The sequence below is a fragment of the Mesocricetus auratus genome, unplaced genomic scaffold (assembly GCF_017639785.1).
Source record: "Mesocricetus auratus isolate SY011 unplaced genomic scaffold, BCM_Maur_2.0 Super-Scaffold_100028, whole genome shotgun sequence".
NCBI classification, from domain to species: Eukaryota; Metazoa; Chordata; class Mammalia; order Rodentia; family Cricetidae; genus Mesocricetus; species Mesocricetus auratus.
Genome location: NW_024429209.1, coordinates 19969762 through 19985889, shown reverse-complemented (window position 1 = coordinate 19985889; position 16128 = coordinate 19969762). Strand labels below are relative to the sequence as shown.

Here is a 16128-nt window from a genome sequence, read left to right as displayed (position 1 = left end):
ATGAGCATAAGTCTTCCTGAGGGTGGGTGACTTGTGCACCTGGTAGCTAATGTAGGACTTGAGTTCTCACAAGAGTTGGACTTCGGCCAGCACCATTCCCTGAGTAAGGTGGCCAGGGTTCGTTCAGGGACGTTCCATGGGTAGCTTTCAACCCACTTTTAGACATGCTCATTCTTGGAGCACCAGGGCTGGAGAAGTCCAAGGCAGGTGAGTGTCACCAACCACTAACTGAAACCACTTCTGGGCAGGTGACCGGTTCTCACCTCACAGCGAAGCTCCTCAGGGTGGGCTGGGGCCCTGTTTCTCAACAGTCAAGAGCCAGGAATAATGTGTGAGGTATTGTTAGGCAGTCAAAAACCCTTCCCTACACCTGACGCCTTTTATAAGTGACCAGAAGGTGTGTGAGCAGTAAGGAACCTGACTGCACTTGCAGAAGCAGAGGGGGTGAACTCAGCAAACTGGTCTGCCGTCTTGGTCTTCCACGTGGCACCCTGTGCTATCGGGCTGCATGTACTATTATTAGTGGAGCGTGCAGTAGTCATGGCTCCCTCCTTGCTCCTTCCTCAACGGGGAGCAGCACTGGGTTCCACTGGGCTTGCCCAGTGCCACAGCCCGACCCTGCTCCCTATGTGTGCTCAGCGACCATCATGGGCCATCTCATTTCCTTCAGCAGCTGCTCCTGTGTTGACCTGTGCAGACGGGGCTGTGAGCTTGACCCTCTTTGTGAACTACAGTTCAGAGCTCCAGGTTTGGTCTGGCCTTTTAGGAAATATTTTTGCATAAAGGGTTTTAAAATCCTAAGCTTGGATGATGAATGCTGGGTGAGCGGATAGTTGTTTTCTTGTTCAGAAAGGAATGACGTTAGAGGAAGGAATTTTCCCCCCCAAAAGTGCAAAAGCATTATACGCCATGTAGCTAAAAAATTATATTGCAGCATCAGAACATTTGGCAATTACTCTTCATTTATGTAAAAGTTTTTTTTAACTATGCGTTAAAGGTCTGGATTTTTAAACTAATTTAATTTTTTGCATATTCCATATGTTTATAAGATGAATCAGTCTGAGGAATAATTGATTATTAAAATTCAAATTCTCCAGGGTTCTTTTATAAATTTCAAGTTTCTCTACAAGAAATTTAATTTACTTTGCAAAATGAACCTGGATAATAGCATTTAGCTGGGGTGTTTGGCGGTTGAGCAGTGAACTTTGCCAAGTAGATCTTCTTTTTCATTTGGAAGTTGGTCCAGCGAGTTTCCAAGGTTACAACTGGCAGCCGAGTATCTTATCCCTAAAGACTGATAATGCCATGGAGAATAATGCTGAAGGCATTTCTACAGGATTTTTATTTTGTTTTATTTCCAAACACTCCATTCTCGTCGGTGGTGTCCACCCACTCTGTGCCCCCCCTTTTATCTTCTTGGTAGATCTACTTGGAAAATATAACAAGCCTTCTAGAAACAATCCCCACAGGCCATTTTCAGAAGAAATCGGTTTCTGTTTTGTGACTTGAAGTCCTACTGTGTACGCCCAGACCAGTCACCCAGCTCTGTCCTCCTGTGTGTGTTTGGAGGGCTTTCTTGCCTTCCCATGGGCCCCACAGGAGCAGATGCTGTTCTTTGACCCCACCCTTTCCCTGGAGTCTAGAAGTTAGGGGGCTCTGGAGACCCAGAGCTGTGGGGCTGGCTGGCTTCTTTTCCATGGGGAAATGACAATGTATGTAACATGTAGGTACTTTTGTCTGAGGAAGAAAAGGGCCACATGTGTTGTGGAACTCTCCAAGGAAAGCGTTGTCTAGTTCAGTAGGAAACACCCCAGAATCTGTGGTACTAGTGTGCGTTTGTTGAGAAAACATTTAGAAAGCCATTTCCTTCAGGGTGATGGCGATGGTGGAAGTGTCCTCTGCGCCCGGACTCCCTTTTCAGCCTCGTGTGTGAACGTTGTGACATCTCCATGTACAGAAGCACATGCCAACTCAGACGGACGTTGTTCTGCAGGAAATGACCTGTCACGTGGCCAACACACACATCTGTCCCTTACTCCGCTTCCACTGGCACTGGGAGTCCCCGCCAGTCAATTGTGATTTTCAGAGATTGGGACCCTTACCCAGCCCACTGTGACAGTGCAGCCTTCTTCCTGTGAGGACAAGGCTCAGCTCTCGGTCCTTCACATGTGTACACGCGTTCCTTTGCTGACATCTTTCTAGACACCTTAGTCACTGTTAGTGACACCTTCCCCTCTGTAGCCACAGACTACTTACTGTGTGTCCGTCTCCTTTTACGGCAGTTGAGTTATGAAGCCCCATTCACCTGTCCCTTGAAACAGTGAGCTCCGACCTGGGGTCACTGTGGCCTCAAGCCATCAGCACCCAACACAAGGCCAAGCTTAGAGTCAGTACTGAATAAATGTTAGCTGTTGGATGAATGGATTGGTAAAAACTGTGAGCGCTGTATCTTGTAATTATATCTCGACAGGATAAACAGGCCACTGGAGACCAATTATAACTCCTCTTGCTTGCAGGGAGGCCGTTAGCATTCTACGATGGTAACTAATTGTCAGAACCCTGTTTTTCTCCCAACACGTTCTCACGGTGAGGCTTCCTCGTTTTTTGTCGTCACCCTGATTTTGAGCTCATTTTTATTTGTGCATTTATTTAAGAAGAATGCTGTGGTGGGCTCTAAAGAATAGTTGGTTCCAAGCAACTCAGTGAAGATCGTCATTCCACACAAGTGCTGCCCGGGGCTGCCGGAATGTCATTTCTCGTCACTGTGTGCTGCCTTTTAATGACTCTGGATTTGTCTTATATGGTGTAGTAATAAGGTCATGTGGGTGTGGTGGGCAAGGAGGAGTGGAAAGAGATCCAGGGAGCTCTTTAGTTGCCCGTTGCCCTGGATACAGAGGTCTCACATCCTCATTTATTGTGGCTGTCACTGAACACTCTGCTAAGGGTTGCATCAGAAGCAGGTGTCCTCAGAGTCTGAAGACACAGGCCTTTTCCTGATTTGTGTTCTGGGCTTGGATTACCCTTCCCTCACCCCAATTAGGTTTCTTTGTGTTTCTTTCTTCCCCCTCCCCCTTCTCCTGTCTGTGTACAAATTCTCAACAGAATGACAGCTATATTACCCACCCGGAATTCTTTACTGTACTATGGCAGTGCTGTGTCCCTGAGAGACAGAGCTTAGAGATAGAATGTCCTCTCTCCCCCCCTCCCTCCCCCTCCCTCCCTCCCCCTCTCTCCCCCCTTCCCTCCCTCCCTCCCTTATAAAAATACAAACATGAGCTCCTCTGTACCCTTGTTCCCACTTCTCTAGTAGTTTGTCATTTTCATTTGTGTCTTCTGTTTGTATACACATATGCACATGTGTGAACATGTATTGTATGAAGCATCTATGTATGTATACACACATTTGTTTCTTTTCTGTTTGTATACACATATGCACATGTGTGAACATGTATTGGGTAAAGCATCTGTGTATGTATACACACACATTTGTTTCTTTTCTGTTTGTATACACATATGCACATGTGTGAACATGTATTGGGTAAAGCATCTATGTATGTATACACACATGCACAGCCATTTGAGAAGGAATTGGATACGTGGTCATTACACTGAAAGACTTTAATGTGTTTCATAGCACAAGGGTGGATGTCAGAACGTTTAAATGAGTGCTGTCACCCACCTTCACACCGCATGTCCTTGTCAGTCTCTCTTGGCCCCGAGTTGTCCTGTCTCTGGTCTCCTGGATTTTGTAACTTGGGAGGTCTTGACATAGCCTAGGCCAGGTCTTTTGTAGAATGTCTTCTGTCTTGGCATTGCCTAGTGTTTCCTCCATTTTGGTGTTAGCCTCTGTTTCTCTGACAGGAATGTCATAGACATAACATGTTCTTGTATGTCATGACAGGAATGTCATAGACATAACATGTTCTTGTATGTCATGACAAGAAACTCAGGACCCAAACACTGTGATACGAATTTTGATGTAGTCAGGGATGGTGCCTGCCCAGTCTCAGCTGCTGTGTCCTCTCAGAAGTAAGGGGAGTATGCAGCAGCCTCCTTCTTGGCCTTACCCACTGGCCTTGTGTCTAGTTGGAGTCCTGCTGCGAAGTGCCCTTCTAAGGAGTTTTATTTAAGATCAGGGTCCTTCTCTCGCTTAAATTCTTGTTAAAATTCACCAGTCAAGCCTTTGGCTCTAGAGCTTTCTCTGTGACATGACATGGTTTTGATAAGAAATTGGATGGAGATGAGGACTTCAGTTTTGTTAGTTTTCCTGTGTTTCAGAGAACTCGTCTTCATCTGAACTGTGAGATTGGTTAGGACAGTTGCCGGCAGGGTTTGCTAACCCTTTCACTGTGTGACAGATCTCTTAGGTTTCCTTTCATCATGACTGTCAATTCTTGTAGCATTTCAGCACAGTTTTCTTTTTAACTTATTTTATATACATTGGTGTGAAGGTGTCAGATCCCCTGGAACTAGACAGTTACAGACAGTTGTGAGCTTCCATATGGGTGCTGGGAATTGAACCTAGGTTCTCTGAAAGAGCAGCCATCTCTCCAGCTTATTTTCCTGTGACTTTCTACTTTCCCCCTCCCTTCTGCTTCCTAGAGTTCAGCTTACCTGGTTTGTAAAAAGGAAGAGGTGGTTTTCAGCCTGTCTTTCCTGCTGTTTTTAAAGAAGCAGGTTTTATGTGTATGCCCTTCTGATTTTCTAACTTTTATCATCAAGCAGAATTATTTATGTTTGAAAGTTTCTCCTTTCATTGGGTCTCTGTAACACGAATAATAAAAAAAACCCAGAGACAGATATTGGGGTTCAAGCTGAACATCAGAGAAGCAGAGCAGCCAGCCACTAGCTCTTACCTCTACCTCAGGCTGAAAGGGGTGGTCCTGGCTTCACAAATCCTCAGAGTGCAATGCCTCAGAGGCAATATTCTCTTCATGAATCCTCAGAGGCAATATGCAGACTTTACTGTTCTCCACCAAGCCTCAGACTGCAATCCTCTGAGTTCCTGTCTCCTCCTCCTCACACTTCTCTCCACCCAACCATATCACTCCTGTCTCCACCTCCCTAGTGCTGAGATTAAAGGCGTGGGATTCCCCAGTGCAGTGATCACCTTTATGTGAGCTCTGTTTCTCTTTTAGACAGGATCAATTTTGTGTAGCTCAGGGTGGCCTTGAACTCACAGAGATCCATCTGCCTCTGTCTCCCGAGTCCTAGGATTAAAGGTTGTGCTCCACCACTGCCCTGGCTCTGTGGCTGTGGCTAGCTTTGCATTTTGATCTCCAGTGGCTTCATTAAATTATAAATAATATATTGCCACAGGTCTCTTGTGTCCAGTCTCATAGCTTATGCCTTTTAATTGGCACATTTGACCCATTCCGTTTGATGTTGTTGACGTATTTGGGTCAATTCTACCCGTTTGTTACTTGCTTTCCATTTTCTCACCAATTTTTCTTCCTCTGTTAACTCTTTCTTTGTGTGTCAGAGTGACTGAGTACTTTTTAGGATTACACTTTCATTTCTTTTTCAGTGTAGTCTCTGTCACCCGTTCTCTCACTCTCTGTCCTGCTGTTTTCATGTCACACTACGAACCAGAAAATGTAGTTTTATTTTTTAAAAAGTTCTGTCTTTGGAAGAAATTACTGAGAGAAAGATAATATCATTTTATATGTTCAATTTTGCCATTTTTGGTGACTGTTCTTCCTGTCATTTCTCTTCTATGTGAAGAACTTCCTTCAAGGCTCCATCCGTGCAGTTCTGGTGTTAAAGAATCTACTTTCTTCCAGCTTTATGCTAGTTTTGCTGGGTATAGAATTGTGTGTCTACAGCTTTGTTCCTTCTGTGTAGTATTAAAGCCATTTTGTTGCCATTGGGTCTCCTGTTCCTCTCTGAAGTCATCTTTCATTCCTAAGCGTTTGTAGATACAGTCTCTTTCCCAAGCTTTTTTTTTTTTTTTTCTTCTCTTTTCTCTATGGGTCCTAACAATGTTTGTCTTAAACACAGTGTTTGTGTTGAACAACCTAGATTTTACAGGCTTTGGGAAGTTTGGAGTTTTGTCCCTTTTCACACACCTTTGCAGTGCAACCCCTTTCTAGTTTTTTGAGGTAATGTCACTGTGTGGGCCCAGCTGGCCTTGAACTCCCCGTACCTCAGATTCCTCCCGTTTCAGACTTTTTTGTTTTGTTTTTGTTGTTGTTTTTTGTGTTGTTTTTGTTTTTCGAGACAAGGTTTCTCTGTGGCTTTGGAGGCTGTCCTGGACCTAGCTCTTGTAGACCAGGCTGGTCTTGAACTCTGCCTCCCGAGTGCTGGGATTAAAGGTGTGAGCCACCACTCTTGAGTGCAAAATTGAAGACCTGTGGCAGTGCTCCTGGCAGGCTTCAACTTTTTTTTTTTTTTGGTTTTTTGAGACAGGGTTTCTCTGTGGCTTTGGAGGCTGTCCTGGAACTCGCTCTGTAGACCAGGCTGGCCTCGAACTCACAGAGATCCGCCTGCTTCTGCCTCCTGAGTGCTGGGATTAAAGGCGTGCGCCACCAACGCCCAGCCAGGCTTCAACTTTTAAGGGCAGCTAGACATGCAGCCTGGGCTTTCTGGTTGCCCCTCACTGCTTTCAGGTACTGGCTCTCAGTTTATTATCCGCTCACAGCTGTCTTCTGCAGGCAGTCCATCCAGCGAAGCTCATGTGAGGCTGAGGAGTCACCGCTGTGACAGTGGTCCATAGAAGCGACTCACACGGAGGAAATATGTACTTGCTTGATTATTTTCGCAACTTCAGAGGTTATCATCTGTCACACTGGGGGGGCATGGGGCAGATTGGCTGACGTCAGGGAGAACAGGGAGCAGAGCAGAGGAGCAGGAACAGGAGAGACCAGGCCAGATCCAGCTCCTAGATGCTCTCGATCTTCACCCCGACAGGCCCCACCACCCCTGCTAGTGGGTTAAAGCACTCGGGCCAGGAGCTGCTTCCGGGACATGCCCTCACAGGCACATCCAGAGTTGACAGCTTCCCTCACATACTCCTCTGGAACCATGTGGTTCTCTTCTGTGGTTTCTATGTCTTTGATGAGGGCCTGATCTGCTCGTTCATTGTATCTATCTTTTCTTCGTAATTCTCTAGCATATTCATAACGGCTGCTTTAACACACGTACGTACGTACGAGAGGCTGTCCAGCGAGGCAGCTGGGGTAGAATCGAGGCAGTGGGCTCTCCTTTCTTTGCCTTCCTCCTCGCCTCTCCCTAAGCACCCTACTCTTCCCATCTTTCCTAGACGGCTGTAGCCTAGATTCTCAAACCACTAACCTTGTAGTGTTTGCTTGGGATCCCACTTTTCTGTTCAGGGATGGATGGAGAGTGTGAAGCCTGCCCCCCTCCTTGTGAAGCAGTGTTGCCTGTGTGCCCTGTGGCTGAGCCTCACCTCAAGGCAGGTCATTGGCATTGATACCACTTGGCATGTCTCTATGCTGGTGACCCTCCTAGAGGTGAACAACTCAGTGAAGATCAGCCTGGATGCATGGTAGGGCTTGGCAGACACTAAATGGGGCTGCAGGAGAGCTCACATCTGGGTAAAATTTGGGACTTAGCTGGCCTCTGTTGATCATCTGACTTGACAGAGCTCGAAAGGTGTTCTGAGTTTTCTTTGTGGCTATTGAGAACTGTTTTGAAGGCATGTCTCTGTGTCCCACATACAGGGACCCTGCTTTTCTTGTTTATACAGACAATCTGCAGAATGGCGTCCTTGCTGCCCCAGAGCACAGTCGCGCACCTGCACCTGCTTAGAGGCATTGATGCCCCAGCCTGTACCTTGTGACACGAGTGGTCATGACTCGGGGTCTTGTTCTCTGTGTGGGGAAGCGGACAGGCTCTACCTTCTGACTACCAAATGCATTATGCATCAAGATCAATTAGGAGCCGGGAAGCCAAAGAAGTGGGCACCCTCCTGTAAATCCCTGTTTTCAGTGCAGCAGGCACCTAGCGTGGTGCTGTGTGGGCGATGGGCCTGGTACAGGCTTGTTAGCTGTCTGACTGGAAGGATAATTGCTCTCAGGGTTCCTGCTTGTTAGGATTTACAATCTGTTAAGACAAAAAGAAAGACAAAGAAACGATGCGAATGCCTTTGCCTTTCACAGGTATGCACTATGCATTTTGGCGATATTTGTCATGCTGTTGGACAAGAAGCCACTGAGAAATTTTTGGTATGTGAAAATTTGCCAATCATAATTGCTACCACACTTCTTGGTGTAGTTTGCAAGTCTGGTTGGCAAGTGGGTGGGCACGAGACCCAGACTCGTGCTGTGCCCGTGTCCTCCGTGCTGTTTCCATTCCACCCACTTTCCCCTGTGTCTCTTTTGTCCCGCTCTCCCCGCTGCCTCCCCGCCACCCCTCTGCAACTGTCCCCTGTCCTTGAGCCTGTTAAAATCCAGAGCCTTGTCGCCATTCAGGCCCCTTCACAAGTATCTCTTCTTCTATACCTGCAGTCGCCCTACATCTGCCCCCTGTGCTGGTCCCGCCGGGTTCAGCTCTGGCCACACATCTGTGGTTTTCAAAGTCCCGTTGACTGATGTGGCCTCTCCCTAAGCACCCTACTCTTCCCATCTTTCCTAGATGGCTGTAGCCTAGATTCTCAAACTCCACTGTGTTCACCTGTGCCTGGGTAGCTGCTGGGCACTCGCTGCGCCTTCTCTCCGTTTAATGCTCTAGCTGTGTGGTTGAAACATAACCTCTGAGAGGATTATTTCTAAATTGATTTTTCAATTTCAGTTCAGAAGCACGTTTGGTTTTATTTAAAGTGTAAGCCACATCAACACCATTGTAACCCAAGACAGTTTACCCTAGGCTTCTGCTCTGAAGACACCAGAGCATTAGCGCCTCGTTGAAGTCTCTGCAGAGGGCTGCAGTGGCCAGCAGAGTAGTGTCTTCCTGTAGGTGGCTCATCCCTCTGGCAGTCTTACTCCCATCTGTGTAACGTTGTAAGCTAAGTGTTTTACATTAGGGTATTAAAATCAAAGCCCTTTAAAAGATAAAATTTTAAAGGTATAATGGCCATGTTCATGTAGACATAAATATGTAAAAAATTATATTTAACTCATTTGCTAATAAAGCAAACCAGAAAAATATAACAGCCAAGCTCAGTGGAGAGCCCCACAGACACATTCACAGTCTAAGCACGAACCCATGTGACTTACAGAGGACTACACACAGTCATCTGCCTTCCTCTGGACATAGTTTGCATGTCCGTAGACAGGAATGACTTATATTCTAACATTCTGTGTAGCCCAGAATAGCCTCGACTTTGCAATCCTTCCACCTCCGCCTTCTGAGTGCTGGGATTATGGGGGTGAGCCCATGTCCACTCCCAGTCAACCACCGCAGACTGACAATACCCGGTCAAAGCCAGTGCTTGTGGCTCGGCGAGCCTGCCATTCACTGAGTTTCTGACTTTTGAGCTGTCTCCAGTTTTGTTCAGGGGGGAGTATTGACCCTTCTCTTTGTTGTTTTCTCCATTATCTTCTTAAATTTACCCAAATCACTTGTTAAAGTTAGATGGTGAGAGACCTGTGCTCTTTTCCTACTTACTCTTTCTTTTCTATGATACCTTTGGAGACTGTGTTTTGCTATTAATTTGTTTATTACTGTTTTGTTGTGTCCCTGTGGCTCCACCCCTGTAGGCTATCGGGTCAGGTGCTGAATGTCCACAGACACTCCAGTTTGAGTAGCTACAGCTCTGTGTGTTTATTGTGGTAGATACCGACGTTTTTTGAGCTCTGCTCGGATAACATGTGGGGGATGCGGAGAGCGTGTGCAGAGTGCTTCATGGCCGTGTCCTACAACACCTCCCCTGAGGTCCGCAGGGCTCAGCTCTCTCCTCTCTTCATCAGACTCATCAGTGATCCCTGCCGATGGGTGAGTGCTCACACAACTGGCAGCCTCCATGCTGTCAATCTCTCCAGCTGTCCGGCTGTCCTCAGCTTCCACCTTGGCTTCTAGCTCGTATGTATTTTTGTTTTTGTTTTGTTGTTGTTGTTTGCCCTTTCAGTCACTGGTGGATGTAATCAGAGCTACATGTTGTGAGATCGAAATTAGGGCAACTAAAATCTCAAAGCCTTTGGGGTAAACACTAAGACAGAGGCACACTGTTGACCACTCTAAAGTGTTGTGGGTGGTCAGACACTGTCCTTGAGGTCTTCCTACAGTGCCACAGGCGGTCAGAGGTCAGACTCTGTGCGTGAGGTCTTCCTGCAGACTTCATGAAGTCAGGTGCCACGTGGAGTTCACAGTCTAGAAACAGGAAGATTACATTGTGGGCTAAATGTACCCATTTTCTGCTGAGAGTGGCTTACTTGGCCTTTAGGAGATGGTTGGGAAGTAGCAAACCCGAGGTCAGCGGTCTCTGCGCTTGCCTGGTGTCAGATCTGATCCCGGCTGCAGGTCTGCACAGTGTGCTCTGGTTCCAGGTGCGCCAGGCTGCCTTCCAGTCACTCGGCCCCTTTATCTCCACGTTCGCAAACCCATCCCGGGCTGGCCTGTGCATCCGGGAGGATGGCACCCTGAGCATCAGGCCTCCGAGCCAAGAGGTGGAGTCCGGCTTTGCCTCTGGACCACCCAGGCCCAGCAGCTGCGGTGCCACTTCCCCGGCCGGGTAAGCTTCACCCGGGATGCTTGGCACAGCCCACCCCCCTTTCACCTCAAGCATCCACCTAGAATTCTAGCAATTATATCATCTCCAGGTTTAGTAATAGTGACCTTCTGGGCAAGATGGAATATTAGAGCTTTAATTATGTAAAGAAGCAAAAAGTAATTGCAATAACGATTTCGAAACATGACTGCCGGGTTATAAATAATGAAGCTACCATGTCTCCTCAGTTTAGATAAAATATTCATTGAGGGTGGTGATTAAATAACCTGTAAAGAAAATTGTCTCTTTCTCCTTGATTAATGAAGTTCTTTGGAGAATTTACACAGGGAAAAAGGTGAAGTCTCCCAGATGTACGTTTGTGACACGGGACCTTCTGTATATACAAAGGCCCCATCCCTGCATGCTGTCTTTCTAGTGTGGTGGCTGATCTTGGGCTTGTCATGCTTGCCCTCTGAGGATGGTGGGTATGTACTGACCAATCTGAGGTAGTTTCGAAGCATCCCTTTGCCGTGAGTGCTATGTAGGAATGTGAGGTAGGTAGGGCTGTGTGGGCAGCTGGTACCTTTTAACACAGCGCCTCCTCCTCGTCACTGCTCACTGGCGGCTGCAGTGCCATCCCCAGGACCAGATCTTCCTCACCGAGGCTTCCCACCAGGCTAGCACATAGTCAGTGCTTCCTGGTTCCTGAGCCTTTGTTCCAAAGCCTGCCTCCTGCTGGGGTACTGATAAGCGGGTGGTGGAGGCTAGCTGAACTTCCTAGGGGCATTGAGCTGGGGTGGTGCTGCTGTTTCTGATACAGTGTGGCAGGGGTGCAGTCAGGACAGAGCTGGGCTTAGGAGGATGTAGGCTTTACCTCCAACTCCTTCCCATCTGTTCCATGGTGGTGAGAGCTTGCATCTCTCCCATTACTCTAGTTCTAAGACACCCGCGCCCATGGGGCCAGATCTGCTTCCAGCATGCACCTCGGCGAGACCAGTCATCTGCATGTCAACAGTTCTTTCTCAGACATGGCAGAAAAACCAGTCAGGGAGCCCTTCCTCAGCCAGAGCGGAAATGACTGTGATGTCTGCAGGCAACAGCCCTTTCCCAGAGCTCCCAGGGACTGTCACCTTGAAGCAGGTCCAGGGACTTCTGAGGCCATGTTCAGCACTTTCCTGTATTGGCGAACTCCTCTGCCTGACATAAGCAAGGATGTGGAGGTCCTTCTGAGTGGGCCTGGACCACTGGAAGACAGCCACAGTGGACCCGAGGCTGCGTGTGACAGCTGTGTGGCCAGGAACGAGATCCAGAAAGTCCTGAAGGGTCTGCAGGGACCCCTGCTGCAGGACCCAGACATTCAAGGTGATGGCGGCACAGGACTGCCTCCTCCTCCGGCCCCTCTGTGCAATGTGTGTCGGTGTAATCAAACTGTCCCCACTTGGTTTGTCTGGTCCAGTCTGGTATCTCCAGACGGGACCTGTATGAGGAGAGTTTCCAGACAGTGTGTGCACAGCCTGGAGAGACCCCTGACAAGACAGGGGACAGTGCTTGGGCACATCTGTGGTGAAGGAAGGTTTATTAGCTCCAGGGACAGTGACATTATTTCCCACATTATGTGCCCTCTCTGGCCACAGACAGCTCAGAGTGAACCTCCTTTTAGAACCCATTAACTTAGGCCCTCACTAAGCCCTAAGGTTTCTGTCTTAAGCAACCTGGGAAAGTACAAGTCTTTTGAAGTGTTTTTCTTGTCATGACTAATGTTCCCCGCCAAGCATGGGGTCTGGGAGCTAGTCTCCTAATCCATCCCCATTGTCATGCACACAGCAGCGAGCCCTCAGCCAATCAACAGTGCTAGACTTGTGTTTGTCCTGAGTCACAGAAACTGGAGAAACAACTCTTGCTGCTGTTGCTGGGCAAAGATTTGTGATGCTTCAGAAAAGGAGAGGTGAAGGTTTAGGCTGCCCCATGGTTAGTCTTTGTCCCTGAGTCTGTGAATAAAGGGACCCAGTGAATGCTCAAGGGACAAACAAGCATTGCCCTTCTGGCTGCTGCAGGCACAGGACTGGCATGGAAAAGCTCATTCCCCACCCCCAGTAACGAGGGCTGGGGGAGAGCCATGACCCTTGAAGTCTGCTGGAGGGGGTGAGCCTAGGATCCACACTAAACTATCAAAATCTTCTTACAAACTATTTTGAGGCAGGATCTCACATAGCCCATGCTAGTCTGGTCCTTGCTTTGCAGCAGAGGGTGACTTTGGACTCCTGGCCTTTTTGCTGCTATCTCCCAGGTGTTGGGATTAAGGTATGCACTGTCACACCAAGCCTAGTGGGGTACAGGGCACAGAAAACAGGGTTTTGTGAATGCTAGGTAAACACTCTACCGACTGAACCACATACCCAGCACATAAAGTTATTAAAATTCTGGGTATCTCTCTGCCTATAGCTCAGGTTCAGGTATTATCTGCTGCACTGAGAGCAACACAGCTCAGCTCCACGAGTGAACCCGAGAGCAAGCAGCCAGAAGGTCTAAACGAAGAGTCCGCTTCAGATCCCAGCCCTGTCTCTGACAATCACATCCTCCTGTCGGCTTCATCATCTCAGAATGAGCTCTCCGTGGCCAGGATATTACAGAGCACAGTAAGTACTTGCCCTGTCCCTCAGCCACCGAGGATGTGACAGAAATCACAAAGCCACGCTTGCTGTTATTAATACATCCCTGCAGAGAAGATAAATGGCAAATTTCATTTCATTCTTAAGGTCATGTTTTGGATAACTAGACAACCAATCAATCAGGTGACTGATCACCCTGAATCCCTTCCTTGGGAACAGGGTGGGCACCAGAAACAACCCCCCCCTGCCCCCAGAGGGGAGATGACAGGCAGTGCTCTTGGGGGATTAACGGTGTAAATGTCCTGGGTCATTGCTGGCAGTCACTTACATCTTTAATAACAGAAGAGGGTTAATTCTAACTTGGCAAAGGCTGCAGAGAGTGATGAGTATGGCTGGCCCCTTGGTTCACAGACACCCTTCAATACCCACCTGCTTGGTGATGGTCCTTTCTAGAGGGTGACTTGGAAAGGCCAGTGTCACCTACTTTCCATCCTGCAGTCTGGAGTTGGCTTCTTGTGTGACCAGGGTCCCAAGTAAAACCAGGACCTGGACTTCTGCTTGCCCGAGTCTGTGGGAGCTTCCTAACCCTCTTGATCTGTGCCTTCCCAGCTCCTCCCTAACTTGTACTTGGACCAATTTAAGCTGGGGTCCCCCTCATCACCCATGTCTTGAGGAAGCTGGCGCCTTTTCAGTTGTGTGAACCTGCATGAGCAGACTCTGCAAGTTCATGGTCCTCAGGACCCAGCGCACACTCCGCTGTGGTCATGGCTGATGACCCCATCGCCCCCACTCCAAGCCCATGCAGAGGAAGCTCCTGGCACAATGTAAATCTCAGTGTTTCAGACTTGTTGAGTTAGTAAGAAATGATGTCTTGTTTCTAGAAAATGCCAAGAAAGATGTCTTGTTACTTTGTTACCTGCCTGTAGAAACCCTGGACATAGAGGAGAAAGGTCTAGTGGGTTGTCCCTGGTGGGGTATGGTAGTACTGGGGCTTCTTTCTCAGAGAGGCGCAGCGGGGGGGGGGGTAAGCAAGCCACTCTAGCTGGGTCTTCTGAGGTGTGTGTGAAAAGCTGGTGGATCTCAGTTTGACCCTGGGGTCAGATGAGGTCAGCCAGGGGCCTCAGTTGCAAATCAGACAAACAGAAAGACACCAAGACCTCTGGGAAGGGTGAGCACCCCTGCCCCACAGTGTTCAGGAGAGGTGTGCAGAGTAGTCCACACCTCTATGCCTTCTCCGTGTCAGCGTGGGGTGCTCAACAGAAGGAGCCCGTGCAAGGAAACACCATCCCAGAAGTCCCCTTGACTTGGCTCTCCCTATGTCTCTCCTTGACCACAGCTGGGGGAGGCGGGGGTGCAGATGGCAGAGTCGTTGGAAACAATGACTCTCCTGAAGAGCTAGGGTTCTCTAGACAGGCGCTCATCGGTGAGTTACGGTGCCCCTTACCATCTAGCATGCCACCCTGCTTGGGGGCTGTTTTGGAGGAGTGAGCTCACAGTGCTCCTGAAGCCAATGCTGCCTGTGCACTGACTTCACCCAGTCTTTGGGCAGGTTCCTTTCTAAAGTGCTGATTTGATTCCAGCCATGTTATGTCAGCGCGCGCTGATTCACGTGGAGAATGGGAGACAGCATGCCCAAAAGAGACCTTGAGTGACCTACCAAAATGTTACTGTCATGTTTCCTGTTCAGATAGACAGCATGTTTCTCTGTAAACATTAGGCGCTAAGGTCCTGGTAGCATGCTCAGAGCAAACGCGGCATATATTGGGGTATTAATTGACTCCTGGATCATATATTGAACTGATTTGTCAGAATCCATTAACACAGTAGACAGTATGACATTTCAAGTGCAAGTTGGAAAACCGTGTTATGGTTGAAGGAGAAGGTCAGGTCCATCTCAGTTAATGTTAATCAATGATCAGAGACTGATATGTCACCATTGGACGTTCTTGCTCATTTTAATTGTTAACCTAATGTAATGGTTCATCAGCAAACATGAGGCGTGTTTGCACACGTGGCAGCAGTGTACTGAGTAAATAGTCCCCTGCTGGCCGACTCCTCTCCCTCTAGGTCACCGCTCCCTCGCTGCCATGCTGCCACCTGCACTGTAGTCTGCTTCCAAGCCAGGACTGGGGGTGCCTGCTCTGCCCTTTATGGAAACCCACCCCTACCCCTCCTCCTGTAGCTGTATTGAAGGCTGCTGGTTGTCCACACAAAGGAGAGGCAGGCCTTAAAGGAGCGGAGGGGGCCAGCCCACGCTGTTGGGCCTCACCAGCTTTGACAGTAAGCATGGCCTTCTGTGCGGCAGTCTTGAAGTTGGTATGTGAGGCCCCTTCTACAGAGCCCTGGTGGCAACTGAACCGCAGCAGACCCCGCAGCTGTGCTAAGAGTGTGATCCGATGTCAGGAGAGGCACGTGCACCTCAGGAGCTGTACTTGTCCTCGCCAGCATGAAGGGAGGGTGCATGAAGACACGGCTCTCCTTTTGGTTTCAGTTGGTGACATGTTCCATCAACTCTACAGGATCAACCTGAGCCTCAAAATAGAGCCAGTGGGCACCTGAGGACCGAGCAGGGGCAGGAACCTACCGTGCATGAGGAGAATAAGGCTAAAGTCCAGGTTGGTTTGTTCTTGAAACAAAAGGAAAGAACAAAAATAAAACAAGCCTCTCATCTTCCTTAAAGCTCAGTGTTGGAGCAGCAGCCTAAACCAAATGTTTTCCTTCTGTCAGTATTAACTTTGTCTAGTTCATTACATTGGTAATATTTCCTCTCTAAAAATAACTATGAAGTAGTCTTCAAAGTCTATTGATACAGCTCAACAAAAGGGAAATGACCTCACACTAACGTTTTAGGACAATGACTTTGTTTGTTTTGGAAAAAAAAAAAAAAGAAAACCTTGCAAGCTTCTTTGGTTG

General features: G+C 48.3%; 1 protein-coding gene across 1 annotated transcript in view; it reads left to right on the top strand.

Moving 5' to 3' along the window:
• The window catches only part of LOC101836116 (serine/threonine-protein phosphatase 4 regulatory subunit 1-like), a 66194-nt gene that overhangs the window by 40478 nt on the left and 9588 nt on the right, over positions 1-16128 (top strand). The window contains 7 exon segments of the mRNA XM_021229760.2: positions 8121-8186; positions 9736-9894; positions 10446-10630; positions 11542-11791; positions 11794-11968; positions 13049-13242; positions 15735-15830. Coding sequence (XP_021085419.2) covers positions 8121-8186; positions 9736-9894; positions 10446-10630; positions 11542-11791; positions 11794-11968; positions 13049-13242; positions 15735-15830 — 1125 coding nt within the window.